Here is an 18,565-nt window from a genome sequence, read left to right as displayed (position 1 = left end):
CTCGGTTTCCGCGAGACTGGAGAGTGGGGGGGCGGGGGAGGGGGGGGGGAATTCCTCGCCGCACGCGAGGCGCATTGCATGCTGGGAACGTATGGGCCGTTTCCTTCGGAAGACAGCTGTGTTCTGGGACGTGTAGTCTCCGCTGGGGAAGGGAGTGGGCATGTAACGGTCTATTATCCACTACTGACTTCCTCACTCAGCGCCCTCTGTAAACTAAGGATGACTAAAGATGAATCCTGAAGAGGTAGGGGAAAGGAGATCTTGATATCTAGTCCTGGAGGAGCGTGTGCAACGGAGACTCCTACTGTTATTTCTCCAAGGGAAATTTTACTTCCTTAGACCGGAAGTGAGTTTCCCTGGCTGTGAAACAGGATGTCCTGGGAGTCCAGTGAAGAATGGTTAGATGTGGCTGGGGGACGGGAGGGCTTCTTTGATTTTCTCGTCTCATAGGGATTTAGGCCAGCACAACTACCCACTACAGAGTGGATATTTTTGCCAATTGCCTTCAAAGACAACTAAGGAGAGCTTCCCCTGTGTCTAGTGCATCCAATAGTGACCTTGGAGATCACCATCCTAAAAAAGGATGTCCTAAGTCCTCTGGCGTTCGTGGCCTTGATGGCTGCGAGTAACAAGGTTGATGTTAGAGTTTTATTCATCCATCCCTCCAATCAATTCGCAAACATTCATTGGGTATTTAATTTGCCAGACTTGGTCTGTAGGCGTCAAGGATTGGACAGGGCCCCTGCCTTCCAGCAGCTAACAGATCTATGAGGGAGCCAACCCCTGAGGTTGAGGAATTTGCAATTAGAAACAAACTAAACCTTTTGTGAAAGGCGATACCAAGTTTTTTATCATCTCTATTGAGAAGAAAGTCCGGATTATCTTGAAGAATTCTCCCACAATAAACTATCCCACTTATCTAGCTGATTTAGACCTTAGGCTCACCAGACAGCCAGTGAATTGTTTAAGTCCCAAGAAAATTTTGTTCAGAGTTTAATAATTCCCCTGTTTCACTTCACATACTCCACAGCAATTGAGAGAATCCTAACTTCCTTGCAACCAGATTTAGGACACTGAGGTTTCATTTCCTCTGTGAGGCCTCCTGACTTCAACAAATAGAATTGATGATCTCTTTTACTGTGCTGGCACAGCAAATCATAGCACTAAACCTGTTGAGTTGTTCATTTACATGCCCTGCAGCACCTCGTCGGTCAGGAGCTTCTTTATTTCTATGTCTCAGATGTATAGCACGGGCACACAGAAGATGCTCAATACATATTTCTTGAATTAACCAAATGTTGTCCAAAGAATACAAGGCAAGACTTTACTGCAATCTGTTCAGAGACCTGAGTCAAAAGTACTTCTTGAAGCTCTATGAGGGCACTATGCCTGGCATGGGCAGGTGGCATGTAGAGGTTTTCAGACACCATCTCCTTAAGAAGCCTGGCCCCGCCTTTTCTGCCCTTTAGCTCTCTAGGTAGAACGCAGCACTGTGATCCAGGGATCAGATTGGCTGGGCGGGAGCGGTGAGCCCGCCCCGAGCCCGCCCCGCGGCGCGTAAGCCCCGCCCCCAAGACCCAGGCCCCCGCCCCGGCGCGTTCCGCGGGGGTTGGTAGTGGCCATCCCACTCCTCGCTCCGCTGGAACGATTTGCTCGCGGCGCTTTCTCTCTATAAAGTTGTTGTTGCGGCTTCCGCCGCGGGTGGAGGAAGATGGCGTCGGGTGGTGGTGGCTGTAGCGCTTCGGAAAGACTCCCTCCGCCTTTCCCCGGCCTGGAGCCGGAGTCCGAGGGGGCGGCCGGGGGTTCAGAACCCGAGGCTGGGGACAGCGACACTGAGGGGGAGGATATTTTCACCGGCGCGGCGGTGAGTTCGCACCCTTTGGGGCGGCCAGGGGGGCGGGCGGGCGCCCCAGAAGGGAAGGGAGGCTAAGTGAGGGTCGGGGAGGCTGGGCAGAGTGGGACCGGCGTTGGTGACAGTAGTCGTGGCTTGGGGGCGCTCGATGAACGCCGGCACGTAGAGCGTGGCATCCCGGCCTCTGGACGGACGGTGAGGAGAAGTGAGGGGTGTGGTGGCTTCTCGGTTGAGGTCCCTGACTGCGAGGAACCGCATTTGGCCCTGCCTTGTAGTGACCCCACGGACTCACGGAGCTGTTTTCTGGTCATTGTCTGCAGGGCTCATTGAATAGGTCAAGGGAAGTGCATGGGGCGCAGACTTTCTCTCGCCTACTGCTCCGAGGATGAATAATGTTATCTGAAGTGGCCCAGGATAGTGATCCGCCCACAAATCCTTCTCTTAGCTCAACACTTACCTTTAATTACCAAAGGATCTTTCTGGATCTTGGATTATTTTATGAGTTAGGTTGACTCCTCTGATCTCTAGGAAAATCCTGCCAGACGTCGTTTGGGAAAAAAAGGGCCTGCCAGATAAATCTCTACATATGCCCCAAGCTTTGTCTCTTTTAAAGGGATGTGTTAAAGGCCTAAGTATCTTTGTGGGAGCAAATCCATAAATGTGAATAGGAAATGGCGTTTACCATAGTGATATCCAGGTTTCTAATAAGAGTTCAGAATTGGGAAAAACTAATCTTTGTATGTGAAATGTGGAAATCAGTTATCAGTTCTAGAACTAGTGGAGATGTTTTGGACTTTTCTATAAGAATATTGACCCATACCACTTGGTATAGTTCTTTCCAGGTTGAAAATGTCTTCAGCGTTAGGTCTGTAAATTTATGTATCTGTCTCGGATAATGTTTCTCTTCAGAGTTACCACCAGTATATGAGTGACTAAGTAATAAAACAGCTTTACATTCTTTATGCAGTATTTGTTTGAAACAGTTGGAGCTTGTCTCATATGTCAGTATGAGGGTTCAGAACAAGTCACCCCAAGATGTGCCTCCGTGGTATGCAGATTTTTTTGAGCTGAAAGCAACTTTAGCCTCTGGCTCAAAAGAAATTTCTGCCCCTACCTAAAATAACTTGAATTAGGGGCCTTCCCCATAGGCGCAGATTATCAGAGATAACCTCTTTTGATTCATGTATAGGGCAGGACAAACCTCTGTTTACTAAGCATCTGCTCTTATCACCCTGCAAAGACCCTTTGAAGCCCCCAAGACACCTTACCTCATCCCTAGGATGACTTATATACCCATGTTCGTTTTCTATCTCTGAACTTTATCTGCATGTGGGGTTTCTGACTCTCTGGTGTATGCAGGGGTTCCTATACATATTAAATTTGGTTGTTTTCTCTTGCTAATATGTCTCCTATATATTTGACCAGCCAAAAGAACCTTGAAGGTAGAGGAAAATTTGTTCCTCCCCAATATCAGAAAAAGGTTAAGTTTCTTGGAAATATCCTCTATGACAATCATTAGAATTTTCCCCGTACTGTGTTCAGGAATTGAGTCCATTAATTCCAGCTCAAAAAGCATTTGCTGCCAAGGCCAGTGTGGCTCAGTTGGTTAAAGCTTCACACCGTGTACCGAAGGGTCACAGGTTTGATTCCCAGTCAGCGCACATACCCAGGTTGCAAGTTCACATGTACGACAGCCAATCAATGTGTCTCTCTCACATCGATGTTTCTCTCTCCCCTCTCCCTTCCTCTCTCTCTAGAATCAATGAAAACATATCCTTGGATGAGGATTTCTTTTTTTAATTAAAAAAAAAAGAAAGCATTTGCTGATGCTAATATAACAGCTCAAACTGTTTAGTGAAGTCTCTTATTCTGAGAAATAACTCTTGCTGCTAATTTAGTCTTTCTGTAGCCCATTTAATACATATCTTTAGTCTATTCCTTTAGTAATTCTCCCACACACCATGGTGAATAGCTCCTGGGGTGGTAGATATTTAGACTGAATATCTCAAAATAGAAACTCTGGCACTGAAAGTGATTAATCATATAGACAAATGATGACTTATTTTTTTTAAAAAAAGGACCCTGGGAGGGTGAGGAGTTATTTTCTAGAGTTACCTTAAAAAGTTCAAGCAGCTATGATTTGATCTAACCAGATTACTGTACAGATGCATCAATACTTCTCTCTTAAAAGACTAAAAATACTTTGCCTAATTTCCAGCTAAGGGGAAAAGGAGGAAGTTAGAATGGCCTTTTTGTACCACATAAAGCATAATTGTATTTCAGATTTTAATTCAGGAAAAATTACTTGCTGAGGAAACTAAAATGCTACTTGTAAGCCATTTTTTGAGCTGCCTTTTCTGCTGTTAATCTTTGGGAAGCCACGACCCCTATGAATTTCTACTTAATAGCCATTTAATACAAGTTATATTTCAATGCATGCTTTAGTTGTGAGCCAATGTGAAAAGATAGGAGATTGCATTGATTCTGTATCTTAAGGAACAACACTGAAGAAGAAAGTAATTAGGAGCACTGGCTTTGAAGTCTCATTTAAATCCAGGCTGTTATTTGCTAGCTTAACCTTGGACAAGGAACTTAATTACTCTGTACAATTCCCTCACCTATAAAATGTGAATAATAATGGTATTTACCTCCACCGTTTTTTATGAAGATTGAATTAGAATATGTACATGTAAAGCACGTAAAACAATTGAGCATATTGTAAACTGAAATTAAAGAATAAAAAAATCCACTAAAATCTAATAATGGATTACAAAGTTAAATTCATTCTAAATGACTAACATATTTTGTCAAAATCAAACTAGTAAAGTTGATTTGCTTAGCTAGAAGTCATCAAAGTAGACATCTTACTGATTTAAGTTTATCTTCATATTGTGTTTTGTTGCATGTTGGAGGCAAAGAGAGGAGCATTAAAGAATTGAAAAGCTAAGGCATGTAAAATTTAAAACTCACTTATGATATGTGTGTAATTTCCTGAACATTGATGTAACAGCTGCTGCTGTTAATCATCCCATCTGCTCTCTTTTACAGCCCAAGAGGCTTTGTTAATACAGTAATAAAAGTGTGATTTGATTTATAATCAAAAGGGCAGCCCATGATAATAATGCATCTCAGAATCTACAAGGAGAAATTGGAGTTAAAAGAATTATTAAAATAAATCTGAAGTCATTGCATTAAGACTGAAAACCAGCACGTGGAAAGTCTGATTCTTACGAATATGTAAGACCTTATCTTCTTTCTGCCTCCTACCTTGTGGGCCTCTGAATAAAAAGGTCTAAAATTCTAAATATTGTAATCTGAATTTTTTATGTGGACCTGAATCCAAATATGTATCTTTTTAGTTAAAACATTCTTAGTTCTGGGATAGGATTAATTTTTTCTCTAATAAAACTGGAGACTAAATTGGAGCCATTCTTTTGGCTCTCTTAATTCTTTATTTTATTTTATTATTATTTTTTTTTATTGATTTCAGAGAGGAAGGAAGAGGGAGGGAGAGATAGAAACATCCATGATGAGAGAGAACCATGGATTGGCTGCCTCCTGCAAGTCCCCCACTGGGGATCGAACCCACAACCCAGGCATGTGCCCTTGACCAGAATCGAACCTGGGACCTTTTGCTTCGCAGGCCAACGCTCTATCCACTGAGCCAAACTGGCTAGGGCTATATTCACATTTTTGTGAAACATATCTCCAGAACTTTTCCATCTTGCATTTCTGAAACTATACTCATTAAAACATTTCCCCTTTCCTCTCTCGCTCTACTCTCTAGTAACTACCATTTTACCTTCTGTTTCTATGAATTTGACTATTTTAGATAACCTCATATAAGTGGACCATGCAGTATTTGTCTTTTTGTGACTGGTTTATTTTACTAAGCATAATATCATCAAGGTTCATTCGTGTTGTAGCATGCATCAGAATTTCCTTTTTAAGGATGAAGAGTATTCCATCATATCTGTATATATACCACATATTTATCAGTTCATCTTCGATGGACATTGGGTTGCTTCTACCTCTTGGCTCTTGTGAATATGAATGTGCAAAAATCTCCTCAAGACTCTGCTTTCCAATTCTTTTGAATATATATCCAGAAATGGGATTGCTGAATCATATGGTAGTTCTATTTTTAATTTTTTTAGAAATCTCCATGCTGTTTTCCATAGCAGTTGCACCATTTTGCAATCCCCTCTCAGCTCTTTTTAAAGACCAGTTTATTTCCCATTTGAGTGCTTATAGGATAACTTATTTATATCTGGACAGAATTTGGTAATTTTATTAAAAGCCCTAAGGAGATTGATGGTTAATACCTTAATTTTCTGTTCTATGAAATATATGATGACTGTTCCCAAAGGTATACTATATAGTAAGTTTCTTGATACTATCCCTTCTCTGTTCTTAACCAGCGAAAGTTAATCTACATAATAGTAATTTTTAAATTGATTTTAGAGAGAGAGAGAGAGGCAGAGACATCAGTTTGTTGTTGCACTTATTTATGCATTCATTGGTTGATTCTTGAATGTACCTTGACCAGGGATCAAACCCAAAACCTTTGCATATCAGGACGATGCTCTAACCAACTGAGCTACCTGGCCAGGGCTACATAATAATAATCTTAAACATAGGTTTATTGCTTAAGTTCTTTAGTTAATGTAATAAGGTGTAATCATTTACAACTTATATTAATAAATATAGTCATGGGTAAGTGTTCAGGGTGTAGTATTTTTTTTCTTTATTTTCTTTTTGTGTATAGTATTTTCTGTAGGCAGATTGTCTCAAACACTTGTTTTTGGAGCTAACATCATCACAGGTAGTCAGATCTGGTTAAATAAAAGTCATAAGTAAATACCACATTTTTCACACAGGTCTGATACAAATATTTTTGAAAAAATCAGCAACTGGGGTTACATCCACAGATTCATTTTACCTTTTTTTTTTTTTTTATTATATTTTATTGATTTTTTACAGAGAGGAAGAGAGAGGGATAGAGAGTTAGAAACATCGATGAGAGAGAAACATCGATCAGCTGCCTCTTGCACACCCCCCACTGGGGATGTGCCCGCAACCAAGGCACATGCCCTTGACCGGAATCGAACCTGGGACCCTTGAGTCCGAAGGCCGACACTCTATCCACTGAGCCAAACCGGTCTCGGCCACAGATTCATTTTAATGCTCAGCTCAAATTGTAGACAAGTTTTACTTTTTAAAAGTTTAGGTTTTCCTGAAGTACATAGATTCTTCGGTTTCTTGATCATAAATTTATACTAGTAGTTAACCTAGCTTTCAGGATAATGGAGGAAAAGCTAATAAACATAGTTACAAAAGCCTTTTGGAGGAAGTAGGGTGTGAGAAGACTTTTAACAATGACTAATAAGAACCCAACTTAAAAAATATAAAAAATTCAAGTTTATGAGAGAGAGTTGATGTCTGGTTTCTATAAGGAGTTGCTGCCCTTGGCTTACTCAAGTGTTGAGGTATCTGATGAGTGACCTTTGTGATTTCTTCGGTTGGGAAGGGAGAAAGGAAAAAGAGCACTAATTTCTCTCCCTTGGTCCTCAAAACGTCTCAGTACTCTTGAGTAACTGTTGGCATATATAAATCATGAGTAGTGAATAGTTATTAGAGCAAGTAGCCATGAAGTATCTCATCTCCAGGAAAAGCCTGTTGCTCAACGTTTTCTTATACTTTTGCTTAGTCAAATGGACAGCTGGGCCTTCATTCTGCTTTCAGAGCAGATTTGAACTGGGTTTGCTTTTTCAATTTAGAAGTTAATGTACCCATTAGTGCTCTGATCCTTCTTCAGTTTTCCAGGCCCTTCTAAGTTATAGTAATTTGAGACCTAAAAGTTCAGTAGGAAAATTACAACAGAGAATTCAGTAGAAAGTTCAGTAGCTAAATTTTGGTAAATCATGGTGTGTATGCCCTTTCACTTTGAGGTCTCTAATGGGCTTGCTCATGGTTTTCCTTACCTCGTTCAATGGTTAGCTTCAGGGTCATTTTCCTCACCCCGCTCCTCCTCTACTATTTTCATTAGTTCCTTTACATCAGATATTCTTTATCTTTTTTGTGTCCTGGACCCATCAGCAATCCAGTGAAGCCTATGGATATCTAATCTAATAATAGACAAATATGCAAATTGACCGCACCTTCGCTACACCTAAGCCACGCCCACCAGCCAAGCCACACCCACCAACCAATCAGGACGAGTATGCAAACTACCCCAACAAAGATGGCGGCTAATTTGCATATCAAGACAGTGTCGAAAGAAGCCAAGAGCTGCAAAAGGGAGTAAAGCTTCGAAGAAGCAAGCAAGCCAGGGGGGCGGGGGGAGGAGAAGGGAGGAACGAAGTCAGGGCCGTGGGCGAAGGGAAACGAAGGCGGGCTGGAGGAGAAGGCGGGGCGGGCGGCAAGGGCGGAGCGGAGGCGGGGTCGGGGGCGAAGGGAAACGCGGGCGGGCTGGAGGAGAAGGCGAGGCAGGCGGCAAGGGAGGAACGGAGGCGGGGTAGAGTGCAGCAGGAAATCCTATTGCAGGATTTTTCCTGCAACGGGAAAGCTAGTATTATCAGAATAATGTCTTTAAGTGTATAAAATACATAAGATTACAAAGGAAACCAATTACAACAAACTGCAATTATCAAAATATTAAAAAAATTTTGTTTTAGTAACATGTGCTTTTTAATGCTTTAAATAATAAGATCTAGGGATAGATCTAATAACTAATATAATTTTTAAGTAGAGATGGGCATAAATGATATTTTGAAGTTTATAACAACTATAAAATATCTAATTTCTACTAAAGTCTCAGATACTGCTATTACTATTATGACTTATTGCTTATTTTTATAATTGAAGAAAATGCTGAATTTCAGTTAGAGGTTAATGAAAATGAAGTTGTCGTTTTATTCCCATCTAAGTTTATAGATCCCTTCTGAATTCTGTGGCTCATGGACCTCAGAATAAGAGCCCCTACTTTAACTCCTTAAGGCGCAAAAGGGGTAATACTGTGAAATCATTTGAGTTAATCAAATAATTACTCAGTTTGTAAAGTAAGATGCACCTATGCCCAAATCTACCCTGGCCAGGTAGCTCAGTTGGTTAGAGCATCGTCCCAATCCACCGAGTTTGCCGGTTCCCCGATCAGGGTCAGGGCACATACAAGAATTAACCAATGAATGCATATTTAAGTGGAACAACAAATGGATATTCTCTCTCTTTTTTTCTCCCTCCCTCTCTCTAAAATCAATAAATAAATTAAAACAAACAAACAAAAATCCAATAGATATTTGGTGTCCCAAGCACAGAAACTTTTAGTGCAGTGCATTTGTGCTGTTTTGTGAAACATGGTGTGGGAGAGGAGTTACTGCTTTTAATAGGCAAAATAATTTCTCCCTCCCCAACGTATCCATGTCCTAATCCCAGGACCTGTGAATGTGTTAGTTTACAAAGCAAAGGGGGGTTAAGGTTGAAGACAGAAGTAAGGTTGCTAATCAGCTGCCCTTAAAGTAGGGAAATTATCTTGGTCCAGTGTAATCACAAGGATCCTTTAAAAATGGAAGAGTCAGAGAGTGACTACACTAGACAACTGACTACCTTTGGTGGGGGCGGGGAGGCACAGAGAGATACAAAGTTGTTGGCTTTGAAGATAGAAGTGAGCCATAAACCAAGAAATGTGGGCAGCTTCTAAAAGCTAGAACCAATAAGGAAATGGATTCTCCCTTAGAACCTCCAGAAAGGAACACAACCTGATGACACCTTGATTTTAGCCCAATGAGACCTATATTGACTTCCCGAGAACTAGAAGAAATAAATTTGCATTTTTTAATCTGTTATATTTGTGATAATTTGTTGCAGCAGCAATAGAAACCTAATACACTGTCCCACTTCACTCATTTTTTCCGTAGAAGTAAAGATGGCAAAAGGAGCAGTATTTCATGCCACGGTCTTCCAGGGTAATTTTTAAAGACTTCCTGACTGACCTGTTATCATCTGGTATAGCTTCTGGGGTTAATTTATCCCTAATTATTCTTGACTTGTTATATTAGTATGATCACACAATTTCATAGATCCATCTTGCCTTACTAAATTATGCTAATACTAGAGGCCTGGTGCACGAAATTTGTGCACTCAGGGGGGTCCCTCAGCCCGGACTGCACCCTCTCATAGTCTGTCAGTCGGACATCCTTAGCGCTGCCATGGAGGCTGGAGAGGCTCCCGCCACCATCGCTGTGCTTGCCAGCTGTGAGCCTGATTTCTGGCTGAGCAGCGCTCCCTCTGTGAGAGCACACTGACCACCAGAGGGCAGCTCCTGCTTTGAGCATCTGCCCCCCTGCGGTCAGTGCGCACCATAGCAACCGGTCATTCTGCCGTTCAGTCATTTTGCATAATAGCCTTTTATTATACAGGATTCTATCAGAAAGTGAGTACTCTAGTTCTCCAGATCCAGAAGCAGTGTTACCTTAGCTTTTAATATGGATTTGACCTACTGTGCAGTTGAGTTTTAAAAGTACTACCCTTTTGCCCTAGCCGGTTTGGCTCAGTGGATAGAGTGTCGGCCTGCAGACTGAAGAGTCCCAGGTTCGATTCCGGCCAAGGGCACATGCCCAGGTGTGGGCTCGGTCCCCAGTGTGGGGCATGCAGGAGGCAGCTGATCAATGATTCTCTCTCATCATTGATGTTTCTATCTCTCTATCCCTCTCCCTTCCTCTCTGAAATCAATAAAGAAATGTATTTTAAAAAAAAAAAGTACTACCCTTTTGAGGTCCCTTGAACATAATGCAAGGGTTCTATATGGAGCAAGGAACAGTTGAGCAACAGGAGGAAGAATCACAACTGGTTAACCTAAAGGGAAGTTACCCAGAATCACAGGACTTCTCAGTCCTGAATGGCTATGTCAGCTCTGAGGGACAGCAAGTCCAGGTCTGTCCTTCCCCGAGCTAAGAAAATTGCATTAGTAGACTGGGCCTCATGGCTTAAGGCTGGTAATTGGCAAGGAATACCTGTTTGCTCTTAACACAAGTGCTCTCTTGCTGCATGGCAGATATTTCTAGTGCCTTTCTGAGAATTAGGACTAGGCTGTCTATGTGCTCTGTAATTATGAACAGAAGCACTTGAACTTTTTAAACAGCTTATCAGTGGAACCACCTGCTAGAATTAACAGTCAAAGGGAGTCAGCAAGTGTTGGATATCCTAGCCTAGGATCCTATCACTAATAGAAAGAATGCTTCCTTTATTTTACAAAAAGGTGGTGAGGGCAGAGGGAATAGGCAGGGCAAGGCTTTGGCTTTGTTAGTACATCACAGACATACCATTTTCATTACAATATAATTTTATCTGTTGCTTGAAAAGTAGCCTCCTTCAAATACATGTAAATTTTGTGACTTATTGACTACTAAAAGGTTTTTAAAATATGGATTATAAAGTAAAGCTTATTTTTAGTATTGATCTTGCCATTCAATTAATCATTTCCAGTAGAAACATTGTTTGCTAATATAAAATTAAATATTGGTAACAGTTTCTCTCCACGAGGGTGGTCCCAGTATTGGGGTGGAGCTGTTTGCATGGCATATTCAGAGTTCTCAATAGATCTATCATTTCACTTTATTCTTTTGGGTCAGAAATGGCCTGTTTCTGAGGAACTAAATTCCTTTGATTTGTTAAGGAAATGTTTCATAAAAGATTCTGTAAGTCAGGTCTTAACTGATTTAGCCTTAGGGTCTGACTTCAAAACCCTGCGAAACCACACCATGGCTTTTGAAGCCAGATTCCCAGCTTTTTGTTTCTGTCGTGCACAATCCAGCATTGTTTATTCCGGTAACTGGTCTGGGTCTCTCCCCACACTTGTTTGTGGTTGATCACTGAGCTTTTGATAAAGGCCATGGACTGACTGTATTTTCACTATGTACCCACTAAGCTAAGCATGACTGGTTTTTATTCCCCTATTCTGACATGGGTATGGTTGAAAATTGTGTCTATGTAAGTTAAGGATGAAAAGATAAGTTATTTTAACAACAGTATTAGGTGTAAAGTGTTAAAACTTCTTTTGCCTCTCCAGAGGGATCAGTAATACCCACACAACTGGGTTTCAATGAACAGTTTAGCCAAAACAACAAAGTAAGCCAGGATCAGAGCTTAAATACTGGAATCCAGTGTGGGGTCCTTGTCACTAGAATGTGCCCCATCAGCATTTGAAAGAATAAAGGTCATCAACTGAGAAGGATAAATCCGTTTGGACAGGTTCTTTTGAAAATTATCTCGGTGTACACATACCCGCATCATGTGCTTTGGGGTAGGGCATTTCAGCAAGGTTATGGTGTTAGAAATTAACTGTAAAATGTATCAGTTTGTTTCAGCTCTGTGATTATTTGGGCAGCACTTACACCACTAATATTGGTTTGCTGCTTATTGAACTGGCTGACTAGTGCTCCTTTCTTCTCCTAAATAACTGTATGAATGACTGAAGGATGCATTAAAAGTCACTTTCATTGAATTGTACACTTGAAACCTATATAATTTTATTAATCAGTGTCACCCCAATAAATTTTTAAAAAAAGAACCAATGAGCTCTAGTTGATTTGACTCAGTAGATAAAACATTGGCCTGTGGACTGAAGGTTCCCAGGTTTCATTCTAGTCAGGACACGTGCCCAGGTTGCTTGCTCGATTCCCAGTAGGGAGCGTGCAGGAGGCAGCCAATCAATGATTCTCTCTCATCATTGATCTTTCTACCTCTCTCTCCCTCTCCCTTCCTCTCTGAAATCAATAAAAAATTCTACCTAATAATAGAGTAATATGCAAATTGACCGCACCTTCGCCACGCCTAAGCCATGCCCACCAGCCAGTCAGGAGCAAATATGCAAATAAACCCAACCAAGATGGCTACAGCCACTGAGAGCGGGAGGGTGGCTTGGGTTTCCGCAGTAACAAAAGAAGCCAAGCTTTCCGAGCCTCCTGTTGCCGGCCTAAGCCTCCACTCAAGGCTACAAAGTTTCAATTATAGAAGGTGAATTAACTCCAACAGAAATCACTGCTGGCAGCGGAGCGAGCAGCAGGCTTGGCTTTGCTCCAGGCTACAAAGTTTCAATTGTAGAAGGTAAATAAATTCCAGATACCAGGGCCTCCTCTTGGGTCGCCAGGGGGTGTGGCCGGCCTGCAAACCACCACAGGCCCCTCACTCAGGCCGCCCCACACCCCAAGGGAACCCCCACCCTTCAGGGCAAACCAGTCAGTCCCCACCCATGCACCAGGCCTCTATTCTATCTAATAAAAGAGTAATATGCAGATTGACCATCACTGCAACACACAGTATAGCTGCCCCCATGTGGTCAAAGATCCTGTCCCCATGTGGACACAAGATGGTCACCACAAGATGGCCAGCAGGGGAGGGCAGTTGGAAGGCACCAGGCCTGCAAGGGAGGGCAGTTGGAGGCGATCAACCCTGCAGGGGAGGGCAGTTAGGGGTGACCAGGCCGGCAGAGGAGGGAAGTTGGGGGCAAACAGGCTGGCTGGGGAGCAGTTAGGCATCAATCAGGCTGGCAGCGGAGTGGTTAGGGGATGATCAGGCTGGCAGGCAGAAGCGGTTAGGGGCAATCAGGAAGGCAGGCAGGTGATCAGTTGGGAGCCAGCAGTCCTGGATTGTGCGAGGGATGTCCGACTGCCCGTTTAGGCCCGATCCGGGATCAGGCCTAAACAGGCAGTCGGACATCCCTTGAGGGGTCCCAGATTGGAGAGGGTGCAGGCTGGGCTGAGGGACACGCCCCCCCTCCATGCACGAATTTCGTGCACCGGGCCTCTAGTATATTATAAAACAAAACAAAACAAAACAAAAAACCAGTCCTAGCCAGTTTGGCTCAGTGGATAGAGCGTCAGCCTGCGGACTGAAGGATCCCAGGTTCGATTCTGGTCAAGGGCATGTACCTTGGTTGCAGGTTCCCCTGTCGGGGTGTGTGTAGGAGGCAATCAATTGATGTGTCTCTCTCACATCAGTGTTTCCCTCAGTCTCTCCCTCTCCCTTCCACTCTCTCTAAAAATCAATTGGAAAAATATCCTCAAGTGAGGATTAACAACAACAACAAAAAATTAAAAGTATATATATATAATTTTTTTAAGAAAGTAAAAAAAACAATGATCCAGAGACTTGAAGGCACAGAACCTGTCTGCAGGCTGCATTTTTTTAATTTAAAAAATATATGTTTATTTATTTATTTTATATATTGAGAGAAAAACATCAATTTCTTATTCCTCTTATTTATTAACTAGAGGCCTGGTGTACGAATTCATGCATGGGTGTAGTTCCTCGGGGTAGCTTGCAGAGATTGGACCCCAGCTCTCAACCTCAGCCTCGCAGCACCAGCTTGCACCCCTGGCCTCGCAGCCCCGCATCCCCGCCTGATACCCTGCCTTGGCCTGGCGCCACCCCCTCACCTGCTCCACCATCCCGCCTGCTGGGCAATTGATCAGGGCCAGGCCCCCTGCCCGGCTCCCTCAGTGCCTGGGAGCTGGGCAGTGGCCCACACCCCACCGCCGCCACTGGTCGCCATCTGCAGGGCAATCGGCAGGGCGATTGGGCCCCCATTCACACCTGCCTTGGCCTGGTGCCGCTTGCTTACCTGCTCCACCACCCTGCCATGATCCTGCTCTCATTGGGGCCCATTGGGGCTGGCAGTGCCTCCACTGCTGCCAATGCCATGTCACCAATGCCCACCATGTTTCGCGCCACCCCCTGGTGGTCAGTGCACGTCATAGCAAGCAGTCGAACTCCTGGTCGAAAGATGGCCCAAGGGGACAATTTGCATATTAGGCTTTTATTATGTAGGATTGGTTGATTTTTTTTAAAAATATATTTTATTGATTTTCCACAGAGAGGAAGGGAGAGGGAGAGAGAGCCAGAAACATCGATGAGAGAGAAACATCAATCAGCTGCCTCCTGCACACCCCCCACTGGAGATGTGCCGTAACCAAGGTACATGCCCTTGACTGGAATCGAACCCGGAACTCCCCAGTCCGCAGGCCAACGCTCCATCCACTGAGCCAAACCGGTCAGGGCAGGATTGGTTGATTCTTGTATGTGCCCTGACCGGCATCAAACCTTGGCATATCAGGACAATGCTCTAATCAACTGAGTTACCCATCCAGAGCCAGAATAAATATTCTGCTAAAAAAAAACCACAGAAGTCACTTTATACGTTTGTTTTTAATGGTACTGTCTTATTCAGAGTATCTCTTCTCTTTTATTTTTTTAGAGTAACCCCCAGTATCCAAAGAGAATTACTTCCTTTCCTATCAGCAGTGGCTCCAAAGAAAATGGAATCCATGAGGAACAAGATCAAGAGCCACAGGATCTCTTTGCAGGCAAGTATGGACTCAACACTTGTACTAGGGATCTTTTAAATTACTGAGTTAAAGTAACCTTCCCCCTTTCCTCTAAGAAAAAATATATCTACATATTGGCAGCATAACTAGGATTGTGAAGGATTCAAAATATATAAAACACAGTCCATGCCATCAAGATTCTTACAGGTTTAGGGAATAAAACATAAATATATATTTACTTAAGAACGTCAGTTAGACAAACTATTAAATAGTAATATAATGTGACCAGAAGAATGATAGACATACTGAGGCATGGGAGCTCAGAGAGGTCGGAGATCAGACTAAAGCAGTGGCTTTAGACTTTTATGACCAAGACTTATAGTAAGAAATATATTTTATTGTCATCATCCAAAATATATATGTACTGCCCGGCTGGCATGGCACAGTGGTTGAGCATTGACCTATGAACCAGGGGGTCACAGTTCGATTCACTGTCAGGGCACATGCCCTGGTTGTGGGCTCAATCCCCAGTGGGGGGCATTCTGGAGGCAGCCAATCAGTGGTTCTCTCTGATTATTGATGCTTCTGTCTCTCTTTCTCCCTTCCTCTCTGAAATCAAAAAAAGTATTTTTTTAAAAAAATATAATACACACACACACACACACACACACACACACACACACACGCACTTACTAGAGACGATCAGGGCCATCTCTCCCAGTCCCGATCGGGGCCAATCGGGGCCAGCCTTGCCGGGGGGGAGGGACTACCGGAGGTTGGCCAGCCATGGGAGGTTGGCTGTGGGAGTGCACTGACCACCAGGGGGCAGCTCCTGCGTTGAGCATCTGACCCCTGGTGGTCAGTGTGTATCATAGCGACCAGTTGAGTGGTCATAACGGTTGCTTAGGCTTTTGTATATATACTAGTGACCCAGCGCACGAAATCGTGTGAGACCCAGACCCACGGGAAATCACGCGAGACCCGGGACCCCAGACCCCGCCGCGCCACGGGACTCCCCCAAGTCCTGCTGCACCACAAGACCCAGAGTCAAGTTCCGCCATACCGTGGGACCCAGAGTCAAGTCCCCGCCTACCTGCGCACACCTTGCCACGCACGCAGCCCCACCCACCCACATGCGCCTTGCCTCGCATGCAGCCTCCTGGTGACCGGTCTTTGGTCATTACAGTGTTAGGGCCACTGGGTTTTTATAATAAAGATAGATATAAATCTGAAACAAGTTTTATTAAATTACTTTCCCTTACAACTTTCAATACAATCTGAAATTTTTTATTATTTCTCTTAATGACATTTGCAACCCATTGAATCGATTTCACAATTCACCAAATGAGACATAATCTGTGGTTTGAAAAACACTGGTATAGAATGGGGATTTCTTAATCTTGAAGCTGTTGAATTTTCATCCTAGGGCCAATTAAGAGCCATTGGCAATGTTGAATATGGGCAACATAATGTTTTCGGAAGATTGATCTAGTGGAATCCTATATAATCCTATATAATAAAGAGCTAATATGCAAATGGTCATCATGCCACGGCCAGGGGACCTGAGGCTGCGCCCCCCGCCTGGCGCCAGGCCAGGGTACCTGAGGCTGCATCCCCGCCCTGCAGGGCTTGACAGGGGTGGGGCTGGCTGGGTCTGGGTCTTGCATGATTTCGAGGCACGTGCGGGTGGGCGGGAACTTGACTCTGGGTCCTGCAGCGTGCCCCAGACTCTGACAGGAGGGAGATTTTCATATACATTTTACTAATTTTCTTTAATCTCTGACACTTCTATTATACAGAAAGGGCAAATAGCAATATTAAAATATTTCCTCTAATTAATTCCCTTTTAATGTGCACGAATTTCATGCACCGGGCCACTAGTTATTATATAAAATGGATTGTAGTGGACAAAGATTGGAAACTTCAGAAGGTATTCACAAATTAGTTCAAGAATGAAATGACAAAGCAAAAATAAGGTGATGGAAGTAGGAAGGGAAAGATAAAAACTTTTCAAAAGAGAAATCAGGAGAAACCAAGATGGTGGCATAGGTAAACACCTAAACTACTCCCTCGCACAACAATTTCAAAACTACAACTAAAAGACAAAACGGACATCATCCAGAACCACAGGAAGGCTGGCTGAGTGGAAATTCTACAACTAGAATGAAAAAGAAAAGCACACTGAGACACACAGGAGCTGCGGAAGGCAGAGGTACGGAGGTGTGCGCACGGAGAGGGCTGGCAACTGTGTACGCGGCTGGCTTTCTCAATTGGGAGGGAGACAAAAGCTCCCAACTGCTCTGAACTCCAGTTCCGGACAAGACTCTGGGGACCCAGACTTATACGGGGAGAAACTGGACTATCTGGCAGCGGGCAAAACTCAAGGGCAGCTTTCTCTCAGAGGTGCTTGCAGCAATTACCACGGGACACTGAGACCCAGGGGCCTCTTAACCCTTTGCACTCGCTTGCTTTTTTCTTGATTCCTTTATTCTAATGCTAACCGTGTCGAGTCACACTCCACATCCGAGTGCAAAAGGTTAGGGCAGGGTTGACGGGAAGCCATTGCTGTTTGCTCCACCCTGAGATCCCACCCCACAAAGCCATTGCTGTTTACTCTGCCCTGAGACTCCGCCCCATCCAAGCTGAGAGCAGAGGCTTTTGCATGTGAATGGCTTGGTCCTTTGAATTCTAAACTTACCTAACAAACTGTAGCTGAGTCAGTGAGACCCAGAACATCCAAAAGAAGGTCCAAAGCCCCACAGCAGCTTGCATTGCTTCACAGCTGGGCCTTATCTGGGCACCTCCAAAACCCAAACAAAGAAGAGAAATCTGCAGATCTCTCCGTAGCTCCTGCTGGGTGGCCTCAGGCAGAGGCTAAATTAGCACCTCCTTGGAGATCCAAGAGCCAGTGTGCCCAGGGGTCAGAGTGGGACCATCCAGATTACAACTCCTCAGATCCATAAGAGACACACTCAGGGGCAGACTCAGTGAGCACCAAAGCCCCACTGAAGCAAGTCTTATCTCATAAGGGTGTCTCTAGCACAGAAATCCTCCCATTGTAGACACAGGTGATCCTCACAGCCAGTTGGCCTGGAGGTCAATTCCTCCCAGTGATACCAACAACAATCAAGGCTTAACTACAACAAGACTGTGTACACAGCCCACAAAGGGGTGCACCAAGAGTGTCCACCTCAGGTAACTGGGGAGGCTGAGCCACTGGGCCCTATGGGACACCTAGCACACAAAGCCACTCTATCAACTCAGGGAAGCGGCCAAAATGTGGAGACAAAGAAACAGGTCACAAATGAAAGAAATGGAGGAAAGCAAACGACTGGATATAGAGTTCAAAACCACAGTTATAATGTTTTTCAAGAATTTTCTAGAAAAGGCC

The 18,565-nt window shown here is 43.8% G+C and overlaps 1 protein-coding gene across 2 annotated transcripts in view; it reads left to right on the top strand.

Moving 5' to 3' along the window:
- The first annotated feature begins 138 nt into the window (after positions 1–138).
- Positions 139–18,565, top strand: part of SNX1 (sorting nexin 1) — a 40,334-nt gene continuing 21,907 nt past the window's right edge. The window contains exons 1-2 of one of the 2 annotated variants that reach the window (XM_054716156.1): positions 139–244; positions 15,105–15,213. In XM_054716156.1, the coding sequence (XP_054572131.1) occupies positions 230–244; positions 15,105–15,213 (124 nt within the window). In that variant the 5' untranslated portion in view covers positions 139–229. Of the gene's footprint in view, positions 245–1,595; positions 1,865–15,104; positions 15,214–18,565 lie in introns of those variants that run through there. The other variant, XM_054716155.1, reaches the window with a different exon arrangement.

This window comes from Eptesicus fuscus, chromosome 5 (assembly GCF_027574615.1).
Source record: "Eptesicus fuscus isolate TK198812 chromosome 5, DD_ASM_mEF_20220401, whole genome shotgun sequence".
NCBI lineage: Eukaryota > Metazoa > Chordata > Mammalia > Chiroptera > Vespertilionidae > Eptesicus > Eptesicus fuscus.
This window is presented reverse-complemented; position numbering and strand designations above follow the sequence as displayed.